The sequence below is a fragment of the Pseudophryne corroboree genome, chromosome 10 (genome assembly GCF_028390025.1).
Source record: "Pseudophryne corroboree isolate aPseCor3 chromosome 10, aPseCor3.hap2, whole genome shotgun sequence".
NCBI lineage: Eukaryota > Metazoa > Chordata > Amphibia > Anura > Myobatrachidae > Pseudophryne > Pseudophryne corroboree.
In genome coordinates, this window is record NC_086453.1 from 43,630,489 (window position 1) to 43,652,339 (window position 21,851).

Sequence of the window (21,851 nt, forward strand, 5' to 3'; positions counted from 1 at the left end):
TTGAAATCTATTTCTCAATTGCGAGAAGATTTTGATGTACCAGCTTAATTTTTTGCATAGGTACTTGCTGTCAGACTTGGTTTTGTCTGTGTCCCCGGAGGGGGCGCTAGTGGGTCAGTGGAGGTGGATGGGAGAAAACGAGGAGGCTGGATTATGTTTCTGCGCATGAGCGCAATGATATTTATTAAACAGATGGTTCACAAAACGGCAGCAGAAAATAACAGTAGGAAATGCAAATGTCAATTGTACAGCGTGGCAGCTGAAAGTCTATGGTAACAGAATGAATGGTGACTGATGAAATAATAACCGGTAGTGATGATAACAGATGAGTGATAATTTGGCAGAGAATATTCTGGTATGGGAACCAGAGCAGATTAAAACATGGAACCAGCAGAGATGGTGTTGTATAGCAAACCTGGTAGCAGAGGCAGGAGTCTGACTCACAGTGCAGGTGATGAGGCACTGGCAGCAAGCAAGCTGTATCACAGGTGGAGAGATGGAACACACCTGGAGTCAGTCTCTACTGCTAGGCTGAAGCACACAGAGATGGTGATGAGTGTGAAGCCTGTAGATGGAAGCAGGTATTGCTGGGGCTTGAAGTTCCACGGAGCTGTGAAAAGTAACCAGGAGTACAAAGTCTCAGGTAGAAAGCCAGGAACACGGAACAGCAGGTAGGTATCCAGGTACACGGAGGAAACAGGAACCAGATCCTTACACATGAGTCGCAGGAGTGACACAAAGTTCAGGATCCCTGCAGACTGATCCTGCAGCTTCATATATACCCCTTGTTAAACAGTCATTGGTGGAGTGAGGAAAAGTGGGTGCGGCCAAGCACCGGATTGGCCGCCGTATGCTGACTGCTGGAGGCTGTCATGGCGGCGCCCATGCCGCGGCCTAGCGGGAACGCGGCGTGCTACACGCCCGTTATCACAGGAGCGCTCCCAGGCCCAGGATGGCGTCTGATGGCAGAGACGCGGATGACAGATGAACGCAGGGACCCAGGACGGAGTCCGCAGCGGCGGACAGATGTCAGCTTGGTGAGTCGATTCCTGACAGTACCCCCCCCTTTAAGGGTGGGCACCGAACACCCACGTGGCTTGGAAGGATGAGTGTTATGGAAGACACGGACCAACCTTGGAGCATGGACATCCAACGAATTCACCCAACTTTTCTCCTCTGGGCCATAACCGGACCAATCGACAAGGTATTGAAGACGTCCATACCGGCAACGGGAATCCAGAATCTTGCCAATCTCGAACTCCACGCCCCGCTGAGTTCGAACTTTGGGGCCAACTGGAAGAGCTCTTTGGAAATGATTCAGGACTAAAGGTCTGAGGAGAGAAACATGAAAAGCATTAGGTATTCGCAGAGAAGGTGGTAACTTCAGCTTGTAGGCCACAGGGTTGATGACTCTTTCGACAGGAAAGGGGCCAATGAAACGTGGTGCAAATTTCATAGACGGGACCCTAAGACGGAGGTTCCGGGTAGACAGCCAAACCTTGTCCCCAGGTTTCAGGCTAGGAACTGCGCGTCTTTTGCGATCAGCAAAGTATTTATACCGGCTGGAGGCCTTTTTGAGAGAAATGTGAATCTTCCTCCAGATTGAAGAAAACTGACTCAGGGCAGTAGTGGCAGCAGGAACATCCATGTGAGGGAGTTCTTGGAAGTCTGGAACACGAGGATGTTGCCCATATACTGCAAAGAATGGAGTTGTCTCAGTAGCAGTGTGGTAGCGGAAGTTGTGGGCAAACTCGGCCCATGGGAGCAGATCAAACCAGTCATCCTGAGAAGATGAAACATACAATCTTAAAAATGTCTCTAGTTCTTGATTTACCCTCTCTGTCTGCCCATTCGTCTGAGGGTGGTAAGATGACGAGAACTTCAGTTTAACCTGCATGGCAGAACAGAGAGCCCTCCAAAACCTCGCTACAAACTGTACACCTCGGTCGGATATTATTTCTGAGGGTAGACCATGTAAGCGGAAAATCTCCCGTAGGAAGATTTGGGCGAGTTTTGGGGCAGAAGGGAGACCCTGGAGAGGAACAAAATGGGCCATCTTGGTAAATCTGTCCACTACAACCCAGATGGTATTGTATCCTTGAGAAGGAGGAAGGTCGGAGATAAAGTCCATGGACAGGTGTGACCAAGGGCGACTAGGAATAGACAATGGTTGTAACTGACCTGCTGGAGACTGACGAGGAGTCTTGTGCTGCACACACTCAGGACAGGATGCTACGAAATCCTTGATGTCAACTTTCATCTTTGGCCACCAGTATGTCTCAGAGAGGAACTTGAAGGTTTTCAGGACACCGGGATGACCAGTAAACTTGGATTGATGGGCCCAAGACAGCAACTTGGGACGGAGTTCTGGGGAAACAAAAGTCTTACCAGGAGGAGGAGCTGGGGAGACTTGAGATGCAGCAAATACCACTGGACTCAGGATGGAATGTGGAACTGAGTCAGGCGTTTCCTCTTCGGATTCCATAGATCGGGATAAGGCGTCAGCTTTAACATTCTGCGAACCTGGGCGGAAATGAAGCTTAAAATTAAAACGTGAGAAAAACATAGCCCACCTGGACTGGCGAGGATTAAGGCACTGGGCTGCCTTTAAATATAGCAGATTTTTATGATCCGTGTAGATGTTGAATGGATGTTTGGCCCCTTCCAGGAGATACCTCCATTCCTCGAGGGCCAGCTTAATCGCCAGTAGTTCTTGATCTCCAACGGAGTAGTTAGCTTCTGCAGGGAGGAATTTACGAGAATAAAATCCACAGGGGTGGATTTTCCCATCGGTTCCCTTCTGGGAGAGAACAGCTCCAACTCCAACTGTAGAGGCATCCACCTCCAACTCGAACGGTCTGTTTACATCTGGCTGGGACAGAACTGGAGCAGACATAAAGGCCAGCTTGATCTTCTGGAAGGCCGCTAAAGCCTCTTCTGACCAGTTGGAATGGTCTGCCCCTTTCCGAGTTAAGTTGGTAATAGGAGCGATGAGAGTGGAGAATCCCCGAATAAATTTCCTATAGTAGTTGGCAAATCCCAGGAACCGCTGAATAGACTTGAGAGAATTTGGAATGGACCAATTGGCAATGGCTTCCAACTTTGTCGGGTCCATCTGGAGATCCGATCCGGAAATTATATAACCCAGGAAGGGTATAGAGGAAACTTCAAAGGTACACTTGGATAGTTTACCGTAGAGCCGGTTCTCACGAAGACGTCGGAGGACTTCACGGACTTGTAGACGATGAGAGGGAAGATCTTGGGAGAAGATGAGGATATCATCCAGATAAACAACGAGGTATTTATACAGAACGTCACGGAAGATTTCGTTCACAAAGTGTTGGAACACTGCTGGGGCATTACTCAACCCGAATGGCATTACCAGGTACTCGTAATGACCATCTCGAGTGTTAAAAGCTGTCTTCCATTCGTCACCACTCCGGATTCTGATGAGGTTGTAGGCACCGCGGAGATCTAGCTTGGTGAAGATGCGGGCTCCTTTAACTCTGTCAAATAATTCGGTAATGAGTGGTAATGGATAACTATTTTTAATGGTAATGTCATTGAGACCCCGGTAGTCAATGCATGGACGCAGTCCTCCATCCTTCTTTTTAACAAAGAAGAAGCCTGCACCAGCGGGTGATGATGAAGGACGGATGAATCCCTTCTGTAAATTTTCCCGGATGTAGTCGCTCATCGCTTCAGTTTCAGGAACAGATAACGGGTAGGTACGCCCCCTAGGTGGCTTCTTGCCAGGAAGGAGATCGATGGGACAATCCCATTCTCTATGGGGCGGCAGGACATCCGCGGCCTTTTCACTGAAGACATCAGAGAAATCTTGATAAGCCGCAGGAAGACTTGACTGGGTTTTTACTTCAGTAGACTTGATTGGACAAACTTGGGCTAAACAGGACTGATGGCAATGTGAACCCCATGAAGTAAGTTGTAACGTTGACCAGTCAAACTGTGGATTGTGTAGCTGGAGCCAGGGCATGCCCAAAACGATCTCCTGGGTGGCTTGAGGAATGACTAAGAACTTTATTAATTCTGAGTGTAGGAACCCAACTCCCAAAACCACTGGTGCAGTTTGGTGAGAAATATTCCCCTTGGAGATTCGGCTACCATCCACGGCGGTAATGTAGACTGGGTAAGAAAGTTCACATACAGGCAAGCAAAATTTATTTACCGCAGCTTGGGTGATGAAATTTCCTGCGGCTCCACAGTCCACTAATGCTAATGCAGACTGAAGCCCAACTGAAGTCTCTAAAGTCACAGGAAGGATAAGGTCTTGATTAGAAGGAGCTTGTCTAGAAGATCCCAACTTGACTCCTCCTTTACAAGTCAGGATCTGGCGTTTCCCGAACGCACTGTGCAGGAATTAATCTGGTGACCTGCAGCCGCACAATAAAGACAAAGTCTCTCACGAAGTCTTCTTGACCGCTCCTCAGGAGTTAGGCGGGACCTATTTATTTGCATAGGCTCATCAGAAGGTGGAGACTGGAACTGTACGGAAGGTATCATCCTTGATCTGCATGGCTCACTCCGAGCACGTTCATTGTTGCGTTCGCGGATGCGAGAGTCCAACTTGATGCACAGGGAAATTAAATCAGACAATTGTACAGGAAGATCGCGGGTTGCCAGTTCGTCCTTGATCCGATCAGAGAGTCCATGCCAGAAAGCTGCTACCAGGGCTTGATTGTTCCACTGAATCTCTGCGGCCAACGTCTGGAACTGGATGACATATTGTCCCATACTACGGGTACCTTGACGAAGTTGGATTAGGTCTGCAGAAGCTGATGTTGCACGACCAGGCTCGTCAAAGATCCGTCTGAAGGTTGACACGAATTCTGTATAGTTGTTAATCAGAGGGTCGGCACGTTCCCACAGAGGAGACACCCAACTCAAAGCAGATCCAGAAAGTAGAGAGATGATGTAGGCAACCTTGGATCTTGACGTGGGGAAATTATGTGACAACAATTCAAACTGGATTTCACATTGGTTGAGAAACCCGCGACATAACTTTGGGCTGCCATCATACTTGCTTGGCACGGGCAGGTGCAGACGTGACACTGGAGCTGATGCAGCCGGCATAGGGGAACTCACAGTACTGGCAGGTGCTGGAGTAACAGGAACTGTAGAAGTGTGTACACTAGGCAGGGATTGCTGTAGTATATCTATCCGGGAGGACATCCCTTGCAGGAACTGGAACATCTGCTGCTGCGCAGCCTCTTGACCATCCAGACGGGAGACCAGATTTTGCAAGGCCTCTGACCCCACACTCCGTCCACCATCCGAGTCCATCGATCCTGAACTTACTGTCAGACTTGGTTTTGTCTGTGTCCCCGGAGGGGGCGCTAGTGGGTCAGTGGAGGTGGATGGGAGAAAACGAGGAGGCTGGATTATGTTTCTGCGCATGAGCGCAATGATATTTATTAAACAGATGGTTCACAAAACGGCAGCAGAAAATAACAGTAGGAAATGCAAATGTCAATTGTACAGCGTGGCAGCTGAAAGTCTATGGTAACAGAATGAATGGTGACTGATGAAATAATAACCGGTAGTGATGATAACAGATGAGTGATAATTTGGCAGAGAATATTCTGGTATGGGAACCAGAGCAGATTAAAACATGGAACCAGCAGAGATGGTGTTGTATAGCAAACCTGGTAGCAGAGGCAGGAGTCTGACTCACAGTGCAGGTGATGAGGCACTGGCAGCAAGCAAGCTGTATCACAGGTGGAGAGATGGAACACACCTGGAGTCAGTCTCTACTGCTAGGCTGAAGCACACAGAGATGGTGATGAGTGTGAAGCCTGTAGATGGAAGCAGGTATTGCTGGGGCTTGAAGTTCCACGGAGCTGTGAAAAGTAACCAGGAGTACAAAGTCTCAGGTAGAAAGCCAGGAACACGGAACAGCAGGTAGGTATCCAGGTACACGGAGGAAACAGGAACCAGATCCTTACACATGAGTCGCAGGAGTGACACAAAGTTCAGGATCCCTGCAGACTGATCCTGCAGCTTCATATATACCCCTTGTTAAACAGTCATTGGTGGAGTGAGGAAAAGTGGGTGCGGCCAAGCACCGGATTGGCCGCCGTATGCTGACTGCTGGAGGCTGTCATGGCGGCGCCCATGCCGCGGCCTAGCGGGAACGCGGCGTGCTACACGCCCGTTATCACAGGAGCGCTCCCAGGCCCAGGATGGCGTCTGATGGCAGAGACGCGGATGACAGATGAACGCAGGGACCCAGGACGGAGTCCGCAGCGGCGGACAGATGTCAGCTTGGTGAGTCGATTCCTGACACTTGCAGTTGAGACATGTACTATCTGCCCAATTACATGAATCATCTCCGTGCAGAGGTGGAGTGGTCTTAGGGCCCACCGGGGAAGATTACCAGTGGGCTGACATATATGTGAGGCTTGTTTTGTTTGATGACATGTGGGCCCACCCACCACATGACAGACAGCCCACCAACGCATATTATACTGTATTGTCCCATTCATTCTGTGCAGTACAGTAGCTCTGCCTTGGCTACATTGTATGTTAAACCTCTGGCGCTACCCATGTCATCCAAATTCTACAAAATTTTCCAGGGCCACTTTTAGTTCCCAGTTTACCCCTGTCTCTGTACATAGCAGATTTCCCTGTTAAAAAACATCTAAGAGACCATGGTCCTGGTAAGTTAGTTTCCCGTATTTTCAGTTTTGAGGGATTTGACATTTGATTTCCATTTGGTTTTGATTGAAGCGATTTACTAAAGGCAAATTTGAATATCACTCGATTCTGAAATCAAATTCAACTCCTATCCCACTCAAAATCGAATTTATAAAAAACATTGATGTTTTCCCATAGTTGAATTTGAAAAAATGACAAATAGCCCCGGGCCGATGACAGCAGAGGGTCAGCTGGCATTTGTTTATCACTATTTCATGTTTATTTTATTTTATACATTAAATATGTCCTATTTTCCTACAAACCGGTGAATATGGCAGCATTAGTTATTTTTTATTTCCATTTAATTGCTAAATATACGCTGCCATTGGTGCATCAACCATTATAATCTACAATGATGGAAGGCTGGGTATATAGGGGCAGCAGAACATGTAATTGTAGGACTTAAAGACGGATTTTGTAGATAAGGAGTCCCCAGCAATATAGACAGCGCTAGTAAGCTGCACTAGGTGACATAAATAGGCAAGGTGACATGGGAAGGGGACCTGGCTCAGATCCTGTGCTGAATATTCATTGTGTTTACAATTCATTTTTGTATGATTTACATTAGACCATACTCACTCCATATCAGGGACATCAAGACCAGGGACAAGCAATGCTCCAGGTGAGAAAATCCCATTCCAGCATCCACACTTACGTGATCTAGATTCACTGGTGGTCCTTATAAGCTGCAATACAATATTGTCATAGTTAGGGTCCAAGTATTTTTCATTGTGAATATGCATTAAACACAAATGACTTTACACATTGCTGATGCAGAGTTGTACACATCTTAGACGCACCTCCATTTTGGGCTGAGTGTGTTGATGTTGCCTTGATGGCAGTTCGATGTTTACACAGGATCCGTTCAATTTGCCGGCTATTGGGATCCCAGCGATAGGACTCTGACGCCAGAAAACAGCCGGCAATGCCACCAGCCGAAATCCCAGCAAAACAGGACTAATCCCACTCGTGGGTGTCCACGACACCCATAGAGTGGGAATAGATCCTGTGGTGAGCGCAACGAGCCACCAAGGCCGCAGCTTGGCAAATGCAGCACATCCGCAAGGGGACTCCTAGCGCTCTCCCCGCTGCTGGCATTCTGGCGTTTGGGATGCCACTCTCGGGATATGGACGGACGGCATACCGCCCACTGGTAAATCTTATGTTTTCCGTTTGCACATACAGTATGTTAAGTGTTCCATACAGGGCCTGATTTACAATGGGTCAGATCGTACTACAGCTCCAGTCCTCCACATAAAAATAGGTCCATACCCATGATAGCGTGTACACAAGCAAGTGGCTTTGGCCACACCCACATAGTGCTGGTCACGCCCACACAGCACTGGCCACATCCACACAGGACTAGTCACAGATCCTGCCCTTCTGGGTATACTGTAGGCCCATTTTCAGCCCCAGGCTCACGTGACCCTTCATCCAGTTCTGGTTGCAAGGGCATGCGGTGAGGGTGAGGACAGAATTGTGAACGATCCAAGGTTCAGTGTATGCAGAAATTCATCTGCTTTTAATTGCGACAAGGATACGGCTGATGAAAATGCGCACTGATAGTGATGGCAGTTGCTAGTTTCACAATTAAGTGGATAGAGGCTGCGTGGCTGCACAGATGTGGCAAACTCTGAATTTAGGCAAAGAACCACATTTTTTTCTGAGCTCGCAACGTGGCTCCCTCCAACAGCTGATTTGTGTTTGATTCTGAATTAACCCCAATGTGTTGTGACATCCAACACGCACTGTAGGTGACAAGTTCCTGCTCACACAATTACATGTTGTAGTCTCACAATGTTGGCCTAAACTTACCTACTGTGTCTTCTGTTAACAATGACTTGATCTAAAAAAGTGACCCTAGTTACTTAAGTCTGGTTGCGCAATAGCCATTAAGCCAGTCAGGAATGGCTTCTTACAATTGCAGGCTGAACGATGTAAGAGTTTGGTACTGATTGGCTACCCAGTTATTAAGTATCCAGGTTCACGGAGCTTAACACATTTAAGAGTATACTGTATGTGGTTGATTTTGTGTTTTCCTTCGATTTTTGGTCGGTTTTACATGTTGGAAGTATACAAAAGATAAAGAAATCAGACAAAATAGACCAAAAATCATCCAAGATTGATCAAAAATATATTTAAAAAAAACACAGAAAATCATTGATGTCTTCTAGGATGTTAAATGCAAATTGGAGTGTAGCTAACAATCGTGTTTTTAAAACCAAACAAAAATTGATCAAACACTGACCATACCATAGACTAATATATATATATATATATATATATATATATAGATATATATATATAGATATAGATATAGATATATATAGAGAGAGAAAACAAATCATTTAAAAAAAATAGAATTTTTTTAGTAAATATGGAATTTTGCCCCTGGAACATCCTGTCGATATTGGACGATTTTGCATAGATTTTAGATTGTTTTTGAGTAAATACTGTATATCCCTACGTGTCAGGTGCTTCTTGTTTACTAAATTGGGGTTTTGTTTTTTTATTCAATGTGAAACATCCATTTTAACATACAGTAGGGTTATCTGTATATAAACTATATTGCCAAAACTCCCCAAGTTGTGTTAAACACCGTATGCAGAGGCGTTACTGTGGGAGGGAATGGAGTCAGCTGCCGCCAGGCTTCTGCTCTGCAGGGGGGCACCCCTCCTCCCATTCTGTGTGTTCAGCGACACTATTCAAATATCCAATGACGTTTATTGGTAGCCACTGCTATCTTTTTCTCCCTTCACCTACTGATGAAGCTATTTCCATATACTGTATGTATTTATCTTTATTCATTTATCTATATATAGTGGGAAAGGGGGGCACAAATAGTTATCTTGCCTCCTGTCATCAGAATCAGAATCAGAATCAGCTTTATTGGCCAGGTGTACTCACGTACACTAGGAATTCTTTGTGGTACAATGCATCGCCAAGCAGCAACATGGAGGAAAAAACGTAGCATACATTACAAACATTACACATATGAGTTCATACTGCACATATGCATAGATTTTAGATTGTTTTTGAGTAAATACTGTATATCCCTACGTGTCAGGTGCTTCTTGTTTACTAAATTGGGGTTTTGTTTTTTTATTCAATGTGAAACATCCATTTTAACATACAGTAGGGTTATCTGTATATAAACAGTATATGAACTTACGCAACTAACCATGGGGGTGATTCCGAGTTGTTCGCTCATTAGTTTTTTTCACTACGGAGCGATTAGTCGCAAACTGGGCATGCGCAATGTTCGCAGTGCGCCTGCGCCAAGTAAATTAGCACAAAAGTTTGGTATTTTACTCACGGCCTAATGAAGATTTTTCATCGTTCTGGTGATCGGAGTGTGATTGACAGGAAGTGGGTGTTTCTGGGCGGAAACTTGCCGTTTTATGGGAGTGTGCTGTAAAACGCTGGCGTTTCTGGGAAAAACGCGGGAGTGTCTGAAGAAACGGGGGAGTGTCTGGGCGAACGCTGGGTATGTTTGTGACGTCAAACCAGGAACGAAACTGACTGAACTGATCGCAGTGTAGGAGTAAGTCTCGAGCTACTCAGAAACTGCTAAGACATTTCTATTCACCAAATTCTGCTAATCTTTCATTCGCAATTCTGCTATGCTAAGATTCACTCCCAGAGGGCGGCGGCTTAGCGTGTGCAATGCTGCTAAAAGCAGCTAGCGAGCGAACAACTCGGAATGAGGGCCCATATGCAGACAAACAGTGGCAGTTGCTCTATCATCCCTGTAGATAGTAACATAGCAACACAGTAACATAGTAATTGAGGTTGAATAGAGGCAAATTGCCCATCGTGTTCAACCTGTAATTATATCAGGTGCTAGAAAGGGGGAGGGGTCACAGACAAACTGAAATTCTATTACCATATATGTTCAGGTATGGTTACAGGTGATCTTTAGTGTGCTGGGGGGATACCAGGGGGGGGGAAGCACCCCCCCCCCACCACCACCACCACCACCCTCCCCCCTCTCTGTCTGCTGTGTGCGACTGACTGTATGGTAAGGACATTTTCAACTAAACATCACACTGAAAAGTTCAAGGGGGCAATTCAATTTTCAGCAATGGTCATGAATTGCAGGTTTTCCAACCATTTTGCTTGCAATTTACAATCACCAATATTGCAGAATTTTCATCACGCATGCTAGAGGTGAGGAGGAAAATTTGCAATATTGGTATACAGTGGCGGCTGCAGAGGTAGGGCTGCAGCACAGTTCACAATTGTGGCACTTGGTGTAGCTCCCCTGTTTGAATTTTGGACTGCGCTGCAGCCCTACCTCTGGAACCGCAATTGTTGGGCTTCCATAATTCCAAGTGATGTGTAGAACCACAAATCAGAACAATATATTGCTTGGAACTGAACTGCCCCCAACGTGTTTTGCTTGATTGCTCTTATAAACTACTTGACCTCTAAAATGTACAGTAAGCACTATAGATCACAGATATGACTCTGTACAGAAGGATTAGTCTAGGTATGATGTAGAATAGACTGAGTGTGCAATAGACTCAGTGTAGAATATATTCAGTGTGTAAAAGACTCAGTGTAGAATAGGCTCAGTGTAGTATAGACTCAGCGGATGATATTCAAATGTTATATTGCTGCCGATCTTTCATCTAAGGTGATGGGAGATCTTGTGGTGATATACAATAGATCTTTTATTTCACCCTGATCGTGCTCATAGAGGTTGGGTTTAGCTGGGTAAAGCAGCTAAACCCAAAGTGCTGGGCGCGATTGTGAAAAGTTCCATTTGGACACTCAAACGGGTCTCTTTACACATATTTCAGCTCACCACCCCTGTGGGGTGCAAGATGAAATGCAGACGCCGGCAGCCATTGCACGCGAACGGAGCTACAATTAAATAGCTCCGTGTTAGGCGCCGAGGGTCCGCCCGTCAGTGCGGCCCGGCGCCTAGCAACTAGGGACGCCGCAGGCAGACAGCCGCCGACTCCCTAGCAACGCTAGACGCCGGGCGCACGGAGCCGCTCAGACCCTAGCAACGGGGACGCCACGGTCGGACCGCGTTCCCCGTTGCTGGGTCTTAATTAATCAGTGCAAGTGTATTCTGGCCGTGCAGCATGCAGCTGCACGGCATCATTATGTGATTACCCTGTCTGGATCATGATTGGAGGGTTCTCAAATTTAAGCACTCTCAGGACTTCTCACAGACGCCGGTGATAGCTTCCTGTTTGCTGTGTCAGTTACAGAGAGTTTCCAGTCCTGCTCAATCCGGTTGTTCCTGTCCTCAGTGATCCAGAACTCGGAATTTGTCATCTATTCCTGGAGTCCGACCGAGCACCTTTAACATCCTGTGGTGTTCGTGAGTCGCGGCGTAGCCGTGTGTTGCGGCTTGACCGCTTACTATTTATTATTTAGTTTCTTTGTGTTCCGGAGCTTTTGCGGAGGATTCCGCTCCCACAGATCCACTCTGGTATCCAGCGGTGCTGGATAGGAGTAACGGATCAGTGGATCTTTGGTTGTCCTTTTCCCTGGCGGTTTGTCCGCACATACTTTTGGTTTAAGTTAGATAGCTTGTAACCCCTGGCCTGGTTGCTTAGTCAGAGGGCCCCTTGTTATAACCCTGTCTCGGATTTCCCTTTGTCTCCCATTAAGACCTGAGGGGGCATCGGGGTTGGGCAGACATAATCCGCCCTTCGAACGCGGCTGCCATGGGCTCAAGCAACCATAGTCTCGCAGGGGATTTCTGATAACACGGGCGAGACAACGGAGTTAGGGCGCCAGGGGTTACTAGGCTTTCTTGCTCCCGTAACCAGCATATCTTTCCAGTACTCAGACCTCTGCCATAAGATCTCCTCTGGTCTGGAGTATGGGAATCATAACATTATCACCGGCCAGACTAAAATTTAAAATTAACAGGAGTTAATTTTTTCCTTTATTCAGTTGGGAGAATTGTCAGCCTCATGAATCCCACCGGTGTTGGGCCAAATCCTGGCCAGCTTTTAGTTAGCCAGATTCAAGAGCTTACTCAGATGGTTCAGGATCTGTCCCTTCGGGTGAGGTCACAGGAAGATCTGTTACGGACTTCCCCGAGGGTCATTCCTGAACCAAAAATGCATCTGCCTGACCGTTTTTCTGGGGATAGAAAGCAGTTTTTTAATTTTAAAGAGTCTTGTAAACTGTATTTTCGTTTAAGACCAGTCTCCTCAGGTACGGAATCTCAGCGGGTAGGAATTATTATTTCTTTGCTACAGGGGGATCCTCAGACCTGGGCTTTTGGTTTAAAGACAGACGATCCGGCTTTATTGTCTGTAGACGCCTTTCTGGGGTCTTTAGGATTATTGTATGACGACCCTGATAGAGAGGCATCCGCCGAGAGTCAGTTGCGTGCTCTCAGACAGGGTAGGAATCCCGCAGAGATTTATTGTACGGAGTTTCGCCGTTGGTCGAACGACTGTGGATGGAATGACCCAGCCCTGCGCAGTCAGTTTCGCCTCGGCTTATCCGAGTCTATAAAAGACAGTCTCCTTCAGTATCCCGCTCCTGAGACTCTCGATAAACTCATGGAGCTCTCTATTAAGATTGATCGTCGTCTCAGAGAGCGGAGGGCTGAAAAAGGAGCATCTGTCGGGTCTACTCCTTGTGTTTTTTCCATTGCTGTGGACATAGAGGAGCCCATGCAGATAGGCCTCTCCAAACTGTCTCCTGAAGAAAGAACCAGAAGGCAAAATTCTGGTCTTTGTTTATACTGTGGGGGTAAGGGACATTTTGCCCGTAGTTGTCCGAACAAGTCGGGAAATGCCTCGACCAAGTGAGTTGTGAGGGGGTTCACTTTGGTCTGCAGCTTATCTCCTCAAATAATTCACTGTTAGTTCCAGCTAAAGTTTCCTTTGGCAGCCTCTGTTCCTCGGTCTCGGCTTTTGTGGACAGTGGAGCTGCAGGGAACTTTATGGATTTAACATGGGCCAAGGCCTTAGGTATTCCTCAGTTAGCCTTGGGTAGGTGTATCACCATGCATGGTTTAGATGGGAGTCCCTTGTCCAATGGGGTTATTTCTCTCTGTACACCTCCTGTTCTACTTTCGGTAGGAGCTCTGCATTCTGAAAAGATTGAGTTTTCCCTACCCATTGCCCAGCAGTTCCTGTGGTTCTGGGTCACCCTTGGCTGGCCTTTCATAATCCCATAATTGATTGGCAGTCGGGGGAGATCTTACAATGGGGTACCATCTGTAATAAGGAATGTATTACGCTTCCCATCAGAATAGCTGCTGTCATTCCCGCACCCATTCCTGTGGAATACCAGGATTTTGTTGATATATTTTCCAAGGGCAATGCGGATATTCTGCCTCCCCATAGGCCTTATGATTGTGCTATTGAGTTAATTCCTGGTGCCACTTTGCCTAAGGGAAGGTTATATGCATTGTCCGGACCTGAAACTGTGGCCATGAATGAGTATGTTAAAGAAAGCCTAGGGAAAGGATTTATCAGGCCATCTAAATCCCCTTTAAGTGCAGGCTTCTTCTTCGTGGAGAAGAAGGATGGATCACTCAGACCTTGCATTGACTTTAGAGCCTTGAATAAAATCTCAGTAAAGAATACTTACCCTTTGCCGCTGATTTCTGTCCTCTTTGATCAGCTACGTTCGGCTGTGATTTTTTCTAAGATTGACCTGAGAGGAGCATATAACATCATCAGAATCAAGTCAGGTGATGAGTGGAAAACGGCATTCAGTACTCAGTCAGGCCACTATGAGTATCTGGTTATGCCATTCGGCCTGTCCAACGCTCCGGCAGTTTTCCAGGATCTCATTAACGATGTGCTCCGTGAATTTCTTGGAAGATTCGTTGTAGTCTACTTAGACGATATTTTGATATATTCTGACTCTATAGAACAACATGTTACCCAGGTGCGTCAGGTTCTAAAAAAATTACGTGAAAATCACCTATATGCCAAGCTGGAGAAGTGTGAATTTCATGTCACGGAGGTATCCTTTTTAGGGTACATTATTTCTAGAGATGAGCGGGTTCGGTTTCTTTGAATCCGAACCCGCACGAACTTCACTTTTTTTTCCACGGGTCCGAGCGACTCGGATCTTCCCGCCTTGCTCGGTTAACCCGAGCGCGCCCGAACGTCATCATGACGCTGTCGGATTCTCGCGAGACTCGGATTCTATATAAGGAGCCGCGCGTCGCCGCCATTTTCACTCGTGCATTGAGATTGATAGGGAGAGGACGTGTCTGGCGTCCTCTCCATTAGAATAGAGATAGATAGATTAGATAGAGAGAGATTGTGCAGAGTCGCAGACAGAGTTAGTTTACCACAGTCAGTGACCAGTGCAGTTGCTAGTTAACTTTTATTTAATATAATATATCCGTTCACTTCTCTCTGCTATATCCGTTCTCTGCCTGAAAAAAAAACCGATACACAGCACAGTCAGTCACACAGTGTGACTCAGTCTGTGTGCACTCAGCTCAGCCCAGTGTGCTGCACAGTCATCAATGTATAAATTAAAAGCTTATAATTAATTGTGGGGGAGACTGGGGAGCACTGCAGGTTGTTAGCAGGAGCCAGGAGTACAATTATATTAATTAACAGTGCACACTTTTGCTGCAGGAGTGGTGACCAGTGCCTGACCACCAGTATAGTATTGTTGTATACTACTAATATCTCTTTAAATATCAACCAGTCTATATTAGCAGCAGACACAGTACAGTGCGGTAGTTCACGGCTGTGGCTACCTCTGTGTCGGCACACGGCAGGCAGTCCGTCCGACCAGAATTGTATTATTTATTATTATATACCTACCACCTAACCGTGGTTTTTTTTTCATTCTTTATACCGTCATAGTGTCATCCTAATTGTTACGAGTATACTACTATCTCTTTATCAACCAGTGTACAGTGCGGTAGTTCACGGCTGTGGCTACCTCTGTGTCGGCACACGGCAGGCAGTCCGTCCGACCAGAATTGTATTATTTATTATTATATACCTACCACCTAACCGTGGTTTTTTTTTCATTCTTTATACCGTCATAGTGTCATCCTAATTGTTACGAGTATACTACTATCTCTTTATCAACCAGTGTACAGTGCGGTAGTTCACGGCTGTGGCTACCTCTGTGTCGGCACACGGCAGGCAGTCCGTCCGACCAGAATTGTATTATTTATTATTATATACCTACCACCTAACCGTGGTTTTTTTTTCATTCTTTATACCGTCATAGTGTCATCCTAATTGTTACGAGTATACTACTATCTCTTTATCAACCAGTGTACAGTGCGGTAGTTCACGGCTGTGGCTACCTCTGTGTCGGCACACGGCAGGCAGTCCGTCCGACCAGAATTGTATTATTTATTATTATATACCTACCACCTAACCGTGGTTTTTTTTTCATTCTTTATACCGTCATAGTGTCATCCTAATTGTTACGAGTATACTACTATCTCTTTATCAACCAGTGTACAGTGCGGTAGTTCACGGCTGTGGCTACCTCTGTGTCGGCACACGGCAGGCAGTCCGTCCGACCAGAATTGTATTATTTATTATTATATACCTACCACCTAACCGTGGTTTTTTTTTCATTCTTTATACCGTCATAGTGTCATCCTAATTGTTACGAGTATACTACTATCTCTTTATCAACCAGTGTACAGTGCGGTAGTTCACGGCTGTGGCTACCTCTGTGTCGGCAGTCGGCAGGCAGTCCGTCCATCCATAATTGTATTATTATTATAATATATACCACCTAACTGTGGTTTTTTTTGCATTCTTTATACCGTCGTCATAGTGTCATACTAGTTGTTACGAGTATACTACTATCTCTTTATCAACCAGTGTACAGTGCGGTAGTTCACGGCTGTGGCTACCTCTGTGTCGGCAGTCGGCAGGCAGTCCGTCCATCCATAATTGTATTATTATTATAATATATACCACCTAACCGTGGTTTTTTTTTCATTCTTTATACCGTCGTCATAGTGTCATACTAGTTGTTACGAGTATACTACTATCTCTTTATCAACCAGTGTACAGTGCGGTAGTTCACGGCTGTGGCTACCTCTGTGTCGGCAGTCGGCAGGCAGTCCGTCCATCCATAATTGTATTATTATTATAATATATACCACCTAACCGTGGTTTTTTTATACCACCTAACCGTGGCAGTCCGTCCATAATTGTATACTAGTATCCAATCCATCCATCTCCATTGTTTACCTGAGGTGCCTTTTAGTTCTGCCTATAAAATATGGAGAACAAAAAAGTTGAGGTTCCAAAATTAGGGAAAGATCAAGATCCACTTCCACCTCGTGCTGAAGCTGCTGCCACTAGTCATGGCCGAGACGATGAAATGCCAGCAACGTCGTCTGCCAAGGCCGATGCCCAATGTCATAGTACAGAGCATGTCAAATCCAAAACACCAAATATCAGTAAAAAGCCTCTTTTTTTCTTTGCGTCATGTGCTGTTTGGGGAGGGTTTTTTGGAAGGGACATCCTGCGTGACACTGCAGTGCCACTCCTAGATGGGCTCGGTGTTTGTGTCGGCCACTAGGGTCGCTAATCTTACTCACACAGCTACCTCATTGCGCCTCTTTTTTTCTTTGCGTCATGTGCTGTTTGGGGAGGGTTTTTTGGAAGGGACATCCTGCGTGACACTGCAGTGCCACTCCTAGATGGGCCCGGTGTTTGTGTCGGCCACTAGGGTCGCTTATCTTACTCACACAGCGACCTCGGTGCAAATTTTAGGACTAAAAATAATATTGTGAGGTGTGATGTGTTCAGAATAGGCTGAAAATGAGTGTAAATTATGTTTTTTGAGGTTAATAATACTTTGGGATCAAAATTACCCCCAAATTCTATGATTTAAGCTGTTTTTTAGGGTTTTTTGAAAAAAACACCCGAATCCAAAACACACCCGAATCCGACAAAAAAAATTCGGTGAGGTTTTGCCAAAACGCGGTCGAACCCAAAACACGGCCGCGGAACCGAACCCAAAACCAAAACACAAAACCCGAAAAATTTCCGGCGCTCATCTCTAATTATTTCCCCTCGGGGATTCTGTATGGAACCAAAGAAGCTCCAAGCCATCCTTAGTTGGGCGCAACCCACCAATTTAAAAGCAATTCAGCGCTTTTTAGGGTTTGCGAATTACTATAGAAGATTTATTCACTCTTTCTCTGACCTAGTTGCTCCCATTGTGGCACTGACTAAGAAGGGAGCAGATCCTACCAACTGGTCACGTGAAGCGGAGTTATCTTTTCAGGCCTTGAAACAAGCCTTTGTCTCAGCCCCTGTCCTCAGACATCCCAACCCAGAATTGCCTTTCATTGTTGAGGTTGATGCCTCGGAGGTTGGAGTAGGGGCTATCCTATCTCAGAAGGATCCGGATTCCCTAGAATTACATCCTTGTGCCTTTATGTCCAGGAAATTCTCATCTGCTGAATCCAACTACGATGTTGGTAACCGGGAATTACTGGCTATTAAATGGGCTTTCGAGGAGTGGAGGCATTGGCTTGAAGGAGCCACTCATACCATTTCAGTTTTGACTGATCACAAAAATCTTCAATACATTGAATCAGCTAAACGGCTGAATGCCCGGCAAGCTCGTTGGGCTTTATTTTTTACTCGTTTCAAGTTCATTATCACCTTCAGGCCAGGTTCCAAGAATACCAAGGCAGATGCCCTGTCACGCAGTTTTCTTCCAGTTCAAGACAACAGTCCTGTTACTCCCATACTTCCGTCTTCAGTCATTCGGGCAGGCCTCACACAAGATTTATTTACCCAGTTAAAGCAGCTTCAACATCAAGCTCCTGGAAATACTCCTGCTGGTCGTCTTTATGTCCCCGAGTTTTTGAGAGCAACGGTTTTGACGGAGTTTCACGATAGCAAAGTTGCCGGGCATCCGGGGATCGCTAAAACCTTTGAATTAGTTTCCCGCTCGGTATGGTGGCCTGGTCTTTCCAAAGACATTAAGGAGTTTGTTTTTTCTTGTCAGGTCTGTGCACAGCATAAGGTTCCCCGTTCCTTGCCTATCGGTCAACTTATGCCCTTGAATGTTCCTCTTAGGCCATGGTCTCATATTTCCATGGATTTTGTGGTGGACCTCCCTCTGTCAGCCGGATGCCGAGTCATATGGGTGGTAGTGGACCGTTTTAGCAAAATGGCCCATTTCATTGCTCTTCCCCGATTGCCATCTGCCCAGGGATTGGCAGTCTTGTTCCTCCGCCATGTTTTCAGACTCCATGGGTTACCCACTGATATTGTTTCTGATCGGGGTCCACAATTCATTGCACAATTTTGGAAGTCTTTTTGTGCCTCATTAAAGATGAAATTATCTTTAACGTCTGGCTACCATCCCCAATCCAACGGGCAGACTGAGCGAGTTAATCAATCATTAAAACAATATTTGCGTTTGTACTCGGCCAAACTCCAAAATGACTTGTCTGAGTTTCTTCCGTTAGCAGAGTTTGCTTACAACAATGCCTGTCATTCCTCCACCAATGTATCTCCATTTTTTACAGTTTTTGGTTTTCACCCCAGAGCTAATTCCTTTTTTCAACATTCCTCTGTCTCCTCACTGACCTTGACCTCTCATCTCAAACTCATTTGGAGAAAAGTGCACCTGGCTCTCAGAAAAGCGGCATTTCGGGAGAAAAAATTTTCTGACAGGCTCCGGCGGCCGTGCACTTTTAAAGTTGGAGATAGGGTATGGTTGTCGACTCGCAACATTAAACTTCGACAAACCTCAGCCAGATTGGGTCCTAAATTTATTGGACCATTTCATATTATCAAAAAAGTCAATCCAGTGGCTTTCCGGTTACGTTTAGCAAAAACTTTACGGATCGGAAATACCTTCCATTGCTCCTTGTTAAAACCATATGTTTCGTCCAGTAGATTTCCTCGCAAGATCTCTCAGGGGAAATTACCAATAGATGTACAGGGTCAGCAGGAGTTCTTAGTGGAGAAGGTTCTCGATTCCAAGTTGTCCCGGGGTCGGCTTTATTTTTTGGTACATTGGAGAGGTTATGGTCCAGAAGAAAGGTCTTGGGTCCTGGATGAGGATCTCCATGCCCCGAGGCTCAAAAGGGCATTTTTTCGAGAATTTCATCAGAAACCTGGCCTTAGGGGTTCCTTGACCCCTCCTCAAGGGGGGGGGTACTGTTAGGCGCCGAGGGTCCGCCCGTCAGTGCGGCCCGGCGCCTAGCAACTAGGGACGCCGCAGGCAGACAGCCGCCGGCTCCCTAGCAACGCTAGACGCCGGGCGCACGGAGCCGCTCAGACCCTAGCAACGGGGACGCCACGGTCGGACCGCGTTCCCCGTTGCTGGGTCTTAATTAATCAGTGCAAGTGTATTCTGGCCGTGCAGCATGCAGCTGCACGGCATCATTATGTGATTACCCTGTCTGGATCATGATTGGAGGGTTCTCAAATTTAAGCACTCTCAGGACTTCTCACAGACGCCGGTGATAGCTTCCTGTTTGCTGTGTCAGTTACAGAGAGTTTCCAGTCCTGCTCAATCCGGTTGTTCCTGTCCTCAGTGATCCAGAACTCGGAATTTGTCATCTATTCCTGGAGTCCGACCGAGCACCTTTAACATCCTGTGGTGTTCGTGAGTCGCGGCGTAGCCGTGTGTTGCGGCTTGACCGCTTACTATTTATTATTTAGTTTCTTTGTGTTCCGGAGCTTTTGCGGAGGATTCCGCTCCCACAGATCCACTCTGGTATCCAGCGGTGCTGGATAGGAGTAACGGATCAGTGGATCTTTGGTTGTCCTTTTCCCTGGCGGTTTGTCCGCACATACTTTTGGTTTAAGTTAGATAGCTTGTAACCCCTGGCCTGGTTGCTTAGTCAGAGGGCCCCTTGTTATCACCCTGTCTCGGATTTCCCTTTGTCTCCCATTAAGACCTGAGGGGGCATCGGGGTTGTGCAGACATAATCCGCCCTTCGAACGCGGCTGCCATGGGCTCAAGCAACCATAGTCTCGCAGGGGATTTCTGATAACACGGGCGAGACAACGGAGTTAGGGCGCCAGGGGTTACTAGGCTTTCTTGCTCCCGTAACCAGCATATCTTTCCAGTACTCAGACCTCTGCCATAAGATCTCCTCTGGTCTGGAGTACGGGAATCATAACACTCCGTTGGGCACCATCTTGTGGCTGCCGACGAGCAAAGAATTCAATCTCGCCCTTTCAGTGTGTAAAAGATTCAGTGTAGAATAGCCTCAGTGTAGAATAGAATCAGTGGGGTATATTTACTAAGGTCCCGATTTTGACCGAGATGCCGTTTTTTCTTCAAAGTGTCATTTCGGTAATTTACTAAGCAAAAATCTCGGCAGTGATGAGGGCATTCGTAATATTTTGGAAGTCCTAGGAAAAAATCACGAATCAATACACCATCAGTCAAATACGCCTGCAATTTGGTAGAAATCGGTAATTTACTAAAAAGTGCAAATCACAAACACTGCCGACAATAGCCAAACACTGCCGTGCAGAAAAACAATTAGTGAAAAAGTGCTAAAAAAAAACAGACCTGCTTTTTTATCCCGTGTTTGGATAGGCATGCAGGGATCCATGAGATCCGTGCATGTTTATCAGTGGGAAGGGGATGGGAAAGTGTGTATTTTTTGAAAAAAAATTGCATTGGGTCCCCCCTCCTAAGCAAAACCAGCCTCGGGCTCTTTGAGCCGGTCCTGGTTTCAAAAATATGTGGAAAAAAATGATAGAGGTTCCCCCATATTTAAACAACCAGCACCGGGCTCTGCGCCTGGTCCTGGTTCCAAAAATACGGGGGACAAAAAGCGTAGGGTTCCCCCATATTTCTGAAACCAGCTAGCCAGATACATAATGCCACAGCCGGGGGACACTTTTATATAGCTTCCGGCGGCCCTGGCATTACATAACCAACTAGTCACCCCTGGCCGGGGTACCCTGGAGGAGTGGGGACCCCTTCAATCAAGGGGTCCCCCCCCTCCAGCCACCCAAGGACCAGGGGTGAAGCCCGAGGCTGTCCCCCCATCCAAGGGCTGCGGATGGGAGTCTGATAGCCATTGTGTAAAAAAATCAATATTGTTTTTTGTAGCAGTACTACAAGTCCCAGCAAGCCTCCCCCGCAAGCTGGTACTTGGAGAACCACAAGTACCAGCATGCGGAGGAAAACCGGGCCCGCTGGTACCT

The 21,851-nt window shown here is 46.5% G+C and overlaps 1 protein-coding gene across 1 annotated transcript in view; it reads right to left on the reverse strand.

Moving 5' to 3' along the window:
- Positions 1-21,851, reverse strand: part of LOC134965926 (sialic acid-binding Ig-like lectin 14) — a 106,153-nt gene that overhangs the window by 78,964 nt on the left and 5,338 nt on the right. Inside the window, exon 2 of the mRNA XM_063942329.1 lies at positions 7,294-7,400. Within this exon, the coding sequence (XP_063798399.1) occupies positions 7,294-7,351 (58 nt within the window). The 5' untranslated portion in view covers positions 7,352-7,400. The remainder of the gene's footprint in view (positions 1-7,293; positions 7,401-21,851) is intronic.